This window comes from Arachis stenosperma, chromosome 2, assembly GCF_014773155.1.
Source record: "Arachis stenosperma cultivar V10309 chromosome 2, arast.V10309.gnm1.PFL2, whole genome shotgun sequence".
NCBI classification, from domain to species: domain Eukaryota; kingdom Viridiplantae; phylum Streptophyta; class Magnoliopsida; order Fabales; family Fabaceae; genus Arachis; species Arachis stenosperma.
The window spans coordinates 49,808,907-49,817,383 of NC_080378.1; the positions used below are offsets into that span (position 1 = coordinate 49,808,907).

General features: G+C 36.7%; 2 protein-coding genes across 2 annotated transcripts; one reads left to right on the forward strand and one right to left on the reverse strand.

Moving 5' to 3' along the window:
* The first annotated feature begins 253 nt into the window (after positions 1-253).
* Positions 254-1,162, forward strand: LOC130962871 (uncharacterized). Its single transcript, XM_057889030.1, has one exon. It carries the CDS (start codon positions 254-256, stop codon positions 1,160-1,162), a length of 909 nt encoding a protein of 302 aa, XP_057745013.1.
* A 443-nt stretch (positions 1,163-1,605) lies between these two features.
* Positions 1,606-5,245, reverse strand: LOC130960826 (uncharacterized). Its single transcript, XM_057886309.1, has 5 exons — positions 4,459-5,245; positions 3,104-4,257; positions 2,807-2,994; positions 2,149-2,215; positions 1,606-2,059 (listed from the first exon to the last, which is right to left on the reverse strand). The coding sequence occupies exons 1-5, from the start codon at positions 5,075-5,077 to the stop codon at positions 2,009-2,011; spliced, it is 2,079 nt and encodes a 692-aa protein (XP_057742292.1). The 5' UTR covers positions 5,078-5,245; the 3' UTR covers positions 1,606-2,008.
* Positions 5,246-8,477: the final 3,232 nt, after the last annotated feature.

An 8,477-nucleotide genomic window follows, 5' to 3' on the forward strand; every position in this document is an offset into this window, starting at 1 on the left:
GCCGAAATCCAAGTTTCAGTCTATCCTTCAATTTTGTCACTCATCTGAGAGTGGGGGTCACTTTGGCCCGCAGCGAGTGGCAAGGAAGGTGCTAGACTGTGGATTCTGGTGCCCCGCTTTATTTAGGGATGCCAACCAATTTTGCAAACCTTGTCATAAATGCCAGAAATCTGAAAATACACCACAAAGAGATGAAATGCCCCAACAACCGATGATTTTTTGTGAAATTTTTTATGTTTGGGGCATAGATTTCATGGGACCATTTTCAAATTCCAATGGGTTTGTCTACATTTTTCTAGCTGTGGATTACGTCTCAAAATGGATGGAAGCAATTCCTACCCGTTGTGATGACGCCAATACCGTTGCTCCATTTTTAAGAAACAATATCATTTGTAAATTTGGGTCACCACGAGCAATCGTGAGCAACCAAGGAATCCAATTTTGCAATAGAAAAATTGAGATGTTGATGAAAAAGTATGAGGTTCTTCACAAAGTTTCCACAGCCTATCACCCCCAAACTAATGGGCAAGCGGAAGTCTCCAACATGGAGATCAAAAGAATCTTGGAGAAAGTAGTCAACCCACAAAGAAAGAATTGGAGTTCCAGATTGGGAGATGCATTGTGGGCATATAGGACTGCCTACAAGACCCCAATTAGAATGAGCTCCTTCCGCATTGTCTTTGGGAAGCCTTGTCATCTTCCAGTTGAAATCCAACACAAGGCGTATTGGGCGGTGAAACATTGCAATCCGGATTTAAAGGGAGCGGGAATGGAATGCAAGCTCCAAATGGAGGAGTTAGAATGTCTTAGGCTAGAAGCATATGAAAATTCTAAGTTTTATAAAGAAAAGGCCAAGACATTCCATGACCAAAATATTAGGAGGAAGAGCTTTAAGATAGGTGATGAGGTGCTTCTATACAACTCAAGGTTGCGGTTGATGCCCGAAAAGTTGAGATTTAGATGGGATGGTCCATTCAAGGTGGTGGATGTCAAGGCTTATGGGGTGGTTGAAGTGGTGCAACCTATCAATGGAACTACATTCAAAATCAACTATCATAGGGTGAAACCTTACCACGCACAACCCAAGCATGCCAAGGAGTTGGAGATTTTTCTCCTTGGAGAGGTTCCAAATAATCAATTAACTCATTCAAGTGCAACTTAGGACTTTAAACCAAAGTGCAATTAACATTATTCTAACCCTTCTCCTTTTATTTATAATTCTTAGACTTAATTGCTTTCTTTTGGATATGTTGATTCACTTAGGATTGGTTTAATTTTTTAGTTAGATAGGTTAATTTGCTTGTGGGTCATGAATATTTGAATGTTTGTCTGTTTGGGATTAAGATTTTGATAGAGCTAAAGTTGTCCCTCAGAATTGAGAAAAAAAAAATCTGGAAAAACAGGGATATGTGCGTGTGCACAAAACTTCTATTTCCTGCATTCTGTGCGTGCGCACGAGCGCGCACACTCATGTTTGGTGACAACGTATAGAAGAGTTGAAAAAAGAAATACCACAATTTTACACTTCTATGCAAATATTTAGAATTTGGCAATAATAATGATAAGTATCAAAAGAAGATAGGAGATGACAGAAGTCACTAATTTTCCACCTAATCATTTCATTGTGTCATTCTATTACAAGGATCAGAAATTGTTAAATTAGGAAGAATTTTCCGTCCATCCTATTAAAGGCATAAACTTTTCATCTCATCAAACCAATAGCTCTAATAAGGGAGGGAACAATGTCAAGTGATATTTTTCTAATAATTTGATACTATGACAATAAAGGAACTATAAAGTTAACTCCAAAATGATGCACATAGCTTTCTTTCTAAAAGTTTAACACAGCACATTATCTACAGGACATGTAAAGTTTTATCCATCATACCAGCAAAAAGATCATCCCTATTTTGATCCGTCAAAACAATTTTATCTAGAGCAGTAAATTTAGCATCCTATTCAGCTCCATATCAAAATACTTTTATCTTAGTGCACCAAATTGCCTTCCCTAATTAGCTCGATGATGCTTGAGGTTTCTCCATTTATCCTTCAAATCAACCTTCAAAATAGCCACAATTCAGAAAGCCTAAGATTAACAGAAGAAAATATCCAGAGTTTTCAAGTGCTTAAAGGGTACTCAGTACTCACATCAGTTCTCTCTTCAAATACATCCATATGAGTACTAAGGATTAACTTCCAGTTTCCTTCACCATACCTGCATAGGAGAAAAACAGGGTGAATGAGAATATGAATTTCTAATACCTGGAAAATTATTAAGTGTGATACCTATTTTGAAATCTAAGTGATCGCTTGTTTCCGATTCTCTTTTTTTTCAGGCAGAAAGGACAGCAGTGAGGACTTGTTGCCGGTAGCCTAGGCTGGACAAGTAGAAATGAAAGTTCCTCATGAGCAAGACCCACTGCTGTAGCTCCGCTCACTCGGTCAATTATGTTCTCCCCATTAGTTATTCTCTATCCATACTTTTCTTCATAATTAGTTACATCCAAACATAATCCCCCTCCCCCCTCCCCCCTCTCTCTCTTTCCAAAAACAATCTCCAAAACTTAAAATGAATTTTTTTAATTACTATTTTCAGAAGTTTATCCAAAAGCACTCTAGTTGTACAGCAGTATCATTGCAAGTCATATTATCATATTACAGTAATATATTACAAATGATTCTATTATTCTTGAGAATAGTTTGATAAATTCAAGAATGTTTACCCTATGAACTATATCTGTCTAACTATTGTAATGAAAAACGAAATGAAAACTTATGGTTTTACTAGTTTCAAACAAGCACTTACTGATTCACAGCAGCCCTCAGTGTTATTTCTTCGAACTCACTCCATCTTTTCTTTTTCCTCCTTATTATTATGTCTCGTGGTTCATATTTTCTCAATGGAGAGATTTTCCATTTCTTGGGGCTAGGCAAATGAAACTTGGTGACATGATCTGATGCTCCTTCATCCAAACTCTGTTCTGATTCATTACACTGCATGGAAGAATCAATAAATGATACAAGAATGCAACTATGGCAAGGTTCATCATAAATCAAATAAAGAACAACCACTACAAAATAATAATAATTGCAGAATGAGTACCTCTTCAGCAGAAGCAGTTGCAAAACCATGTTGATCACATAAATCTGTATCTGCACCCACATTTCCAGTTGGTGCACCTGCAATCTGATTTTCATTAAGTGCATCTGCAATCTTATGAATTGGCACCTCCTTAGTCTGATTTTCATTTGGTGCTTCTTCTGTGATCTGGTTTACAATCAGTGCTTCAGTAGTCTGATTTTCACTTGGGGATTCTTTAGTTTGATTTTCATCCAATGTTTCTTCTATGATCAGATTTTCAATTGGGGATTCCTCAGTCGGATTTTCATTTGGCACTTCTTCTGTAACCTGATTTTCAATCAGTTCAGTAGTCTGGTTTTCAATTAGGGCTTCCTTAGTTTGATTTTCATCCGATGCTTCTATTGTTATCTGATTTTCAATCAGTGCTTCAGTAGTCTGATTTTCACTTGGGGATTCTTTAGTTTGATTTTCATCCAATGCCTCTTCTATGATCTGATTTTCAATTGGGGATTCCTCAGTCCGATTTTCATTTGGCACTTCTTCTGTAACCTGATTTTCAATCAGTTCAGTAGTCTGGTTTTCAATTAGGGTTTCCTTAGTTTGATTTTCATCCGATGCTTCTTTTGTTATCTGATTTTCAATCAGTGCTTCAGTAGTCTGATTTTCAATCAAAGCTTCCTCAGTCTGAATTTCACTTGGTGCTTCTTCAGTGATCATATCTTCAATCAGTGCTTCAGAAGTCTGATTTTCAATTAGGGCTTCCTCAGTCTGAATTTCACTTGGTGTTTCTTCAGTGATCATATTTTCAATCAGTGCTTCAGAAATCTGGTTTTCAATTAGGGCTTCCTTAGTTTGATTTTCATTCGATGCTTCTTTTGTTATCTGATTTTCAATCAGTGCTTCAGAAGTCTGATTTTCAATTAGGGCTTCCTCAGTCTGAATTTCACTTGGTGCTTCTTCAGTGATCATATTTTCGACCCGTGATTCAGTAGTCTGAATTTCTGATGGAGCTTCCTTAGTTTGATTTTCATTTCGTGCTTCTTCTGTGATCTCATTTTCTTCATTTGGTGGTTCTGTGCTCTGATTACCAAAAGTTGCTTCTGTATCCAAATTTTCTTTCGGTGCTTCTGTAGTTTGTTTTTCAATAGGAAGCTCCCCCACATTCCTATTGTTCACTGCAAATCTCAATATGCAAATGCAATGCATTAGATAAAGGATACATTCATCTTCTTATAAGTTGCAAAAACGGTTTCAGGATTCAAACCGAAGCGAGGAAGCAAGTAATACTTAACATGCCAAAAATACAAAGATATCACGATTTAAAGAAGAAACCAAAGCAAGTGCAAACAGCAAAGGAGCAATGTTCAAATTAAAACCTCTTTGGAGGAAAGCAAGCGCACTAGGTTCCTGCTTATCGCCATCAAGCTCATGGGTTTGACAGTTGTTACAGTATAAAGCAGCGAATAATGCTATTTCATCAAAATAAGGAGCCAAGTTTGCTGAGGCTTCAAGCAAATAAAGCTTAAGCTTCCAAATGGCATCTTCCCTACCATTATAGCTTTCCAACCTCTTCAAAACCATGGGATCCGAAAGCGAAGCCTCAATGTCATCCCTCCACCGCTTCAGCTCCGCCGTGTACAGTCGGCACCCGACGCCGGAGGAGGAGGAGGATTCCATACACGGAATGTGACCACGCCAGATCCCGTTTATGGCGTTTACATATGCAGATTTGTTGGAGATGACGTCACGTGAAGAGCACGTGCCAAGGTACTTGAGCGTGCATTCCACAGCGACGGCACAATAGGCAGCGGAGAAGGAAGCGGAAACGGGAGAGCCTAAGCGATAATCGAGTTCTTCGAGAACTTCGAGTTTATGGAGCATGTCTTCATGAATGAGAGCAGTGTGACGCAACTCCTCTATGAGGAGGTTGAGGAGAGAGCCCTTCATGCAGCGGTAAACGTAAATTCGTTTAAGAGCAGTGATTTCGGTTCCCATTTTGCTATCTGAGGGACACAACTCTCTTCTCTTCAGTTACAGTAAAAATGCGCCGGACTCCTGACGGAGTGCTGGAAGACAACACAAGCAAACGGGAGGAAAGCAGGACCAAGGTCGGTGGGGTGAGGGTGGTTTTACGCTTTTACAGCTGTAAACCTATCGGCTCAATTTTTCTGATGGGGTTTTGGATGATATTTCCAAGTTAATTGATAGAAGAAATTTATAGTAGGGCAAATTACCGAAACAGTTCTAACGTTTAAAATCCCCAATCTAATCTCTTTAATTCAAATAATTATTTGAAATTTTTAAAAATTTTCAGTGTGTTTTGAAATTTTTTATACTTTTCTAAAGACTATTTTATACTTTATTTTTTAAATTAAATTAAAAAAAATTTATATTATCTAATGAAAATAAATATTAAAAATTGTTATATGTATTTTAAAATTTAGAGACTAAAACCTTCAACTTTAAAAAGAATTTATCATTTTATAAAAAAATATAACTTTTTTTATTGTTCTTGTTGGCTCATTTTTTTTATATTAAAACTGTGTGTGATGTGCCTAGTTATGGAGCTATAGGATGCTATGTGTAGGGCAGCTTTATCTAAACAGTAGTATGATGAAATCGGACTGTCCAATTTCTTTGTTAAGGAAATTAAGGTCATAAATTAGACGGTCTGATTTGTGTGGGGAAAAATTTTAAAATTTGGCAACAGTAATCGGACCATCCGATTTTAGTAGGGATTAATTTTTTTTTGTTTTGAGAAATTTAAATCGAACTATCCGATTTGATAATAAAATATATTATTTCAACGGACAAATAGAAATCGATTGGTACGATTTGTTATGTTTATATGTAAATATATAGCTGTGTGGCACTTCACATACCTCTTAATACTATTTTCGTCATCGCACTGTAAACGTTCTTTTAAATTCTGAAGCCACGTCAATTTAATGCAACTTCCTCTACGGTCATGCTTTCTAGGTATAATCCCAAAATGGTGCAAACACTCAGCCTCTAAAGTTTTGTGACTACTTATAGTCACTCTAGTCACTGGAAGACCGTTTGTCAGAAGACCAAAAATCAAAGCCACATCTTCTAGTGTCACAGCACACTCACCAACCGAAAGGTGAAATGTGTGTGTGTTTGGGTGCCACCTCTCAACTAGAGCATTTACCAGTTATTTCTGCCATTGAACTATTTCAATCTCGAAAACGTGATAAAAACCAATGAACCGCAAATGCTCCTCCATAGGGGTGGCAAAGTGGGCCAGCCCGCTCCAACCTACCCTGGCCCGCCTAGGCTCGTACCATAAACGGGGCGGACCAGCCCGCCCCACCAATTAAAGTGGGTTTAAAAAGCTAGCCCGCCCCACTTTATGGCGAATTAGCAGGACGATGGACTAACCCGCTTGACTCTTTTTTAAAAAAAAAAATAAAATTCATTAAAGTTAAACAAAAAATAATAATTAAAAAATTAAATACAAATAAAAATAGTCAAATTATAATATAAATTTTTTTACTAATTTTTTTATTTTTAACTTTAACAAAATTATTCAAACTAATATTTATCAATAGAATCATCTTTATTTTAAAAAATAAGTCACATAATTTAAGCATATATAGGGGTGACAATGGGTAGGGTAGGGTAGGGTTTGGATTCAACCCTAACCCTACCCGCGGGTTGAGATTTTTATATGAACTCAACCATACCCTACCCGCGGGTTGAGAATATCTCAGCCCTAACCCTATCCCTACCCATTCTTAACCCGCGAGTACCCGACCCTACTCGCGAGTTATAGAAAAGATACACTATTATTATATAACTTGATGATAATTCAAAATTGAACTGACTTTTATGTAAAAAAAATATTAAATTAGCAATTAATATTTTTTTTTAGTGGCTAAGGATCTTTCGCATTTAGTGAGAGGTCTTTGATTTAATATCCACTTAAAACATATTTTTATATAAGTATATAATATATAGAGTGCAGTTTAGTCGGGTAGGGTTGAGGCTCAACCCGCACCCTACCCTACCCGCACGAGAACCCTACCTGCACCCTACCCTAATTTTTTTAGTAGCTTTTTGCTTCTGAATAGTTTTCGCATCTCATTATCCATTGAAACTCAGAAATGTTGGTCTCTTTAGGAACTTAGAATCCAGATGATATTATTGACTCTCCTAATCTATTTCTTTTTTATTCTTGAACACAGCTTCTTTAGAGTCTTGGTCGTGACCCTAAGCGCTTTGTTTTCTAGTATTACCACCCACGAACACTTAACTGGGTGAACCCTTTCGGATTGTGATTCAGCTTTGCTAGAATCGCCAGATAGAGGTGTTCAAAATTTTTAAGCACACTCTTTTTTTCTTTGGATCACGACTTTAACTGCTCAGTCTCAAACTTTTTACTTGTCACCTTCACACCACAAGCATATAGTTAGAGACACTGTTTCTTTGGAGTGCTTAGGCCAAGATTTTGTTTCTTTTAGACCCTCCTAACCATTGATACTCAAAGTCTTAGACCCATGTTCTTGCCTTTTGGTTTAAAGAGCTATTGGCTTTTTTCTTTTTTTTTTTCGCATACAATTGTTTTTCGTTTTGTTGCATCTTTACTTTTTGCTGCTTTTTCTTACTTCAAAAATCAATTTTTTTATTTTTCAAATTATCAATCATACTTTTCCTTTTTCATTATTCTTTCAAGAGCCAACATTCTTAATCTCCAATTTCAAATATGCACAGATCATTTATACATTCAGAAAACAAAAATAATGCCACTACATCAAGATAATTGGACTATTCTTAAGATAAAACTCGAAAATTCATGCATCTTTAATTCTTCTAAAAAAATCACTATTTTATTCAAGTTTGATGATGATAAGAGGAATATTTTATAACTAATTGACGAAAATAAAAACTAAATTATTATTAATGCTTATGCAATTCTTTAAATTAAAAGACAGAAAAATAAAATAGAAACTTAAACACTACTAGTGATTATGTAAACCTAAATATAGAAACAGAAATTAGAATAACAAAAATAGGGGAGGTGGAACTCAACCACCTTAATCATGGGAAGCGCTGGATTCTTCATGGGAGAGTTTCTGGCGCTTCAAAGCTTCTAATTCACGCCTTTGCTTCTCTTGCTCCTTGACCAGTTTGCAAATCATGCTAGTTTGATCCTTCTGCTCCTCTCTTAGTTGATCCAAGGTGGTTTGCAGTTGAATCACATATGCTTCCAACTGAGTCCAATATTCAATTGGAGGGATCTCTTGTGGAGGCTCAGATGCCTTCCTTTTGGGATGATCCTCTGGTACCCTAGCGCTTTCAATAACAAGTTTGGTGATTGGGCTTTCCACTGGGATAAATGTGTCTATGTGAAGCAGGACTTTAGCCTCTTGAC

What these genes read in the sequence shown, in the direction of transcription:
- LOC130960826 (XM_057886309.1), bottom strand. Translation starts at nt 5,077, where the DNA reads ATGGGAACCGAAATCACTGCTCTTAAACGAATTTACGTTTACCGCTGC. An exon ending in CAACTGCTTCTGCTGAAGAG is followed by an intron (nt 2,995 to 3,103) that starts GTACTCATTCTG and finishes TCTTCCATGCAG; the next exon opens with TGTAATGAATCAGAACAGAG. An exon ending in TATTTGAAGAGAGAACTGAT is followed by an intron (nt 2,060 to 2,148) that starts GTGAGTACTGAG and finishes GCTATTTTGAAG; the next exon opens with GTTGATTTGAAGGATAAATG.
- LOC130962871 (XM_057889030.1), top strand. Translation starts at nt 254, where the DNA reads ATGGGACCATTTTCAAATTCCAATGGGTTTGTCTACATTTTTCTAGCT.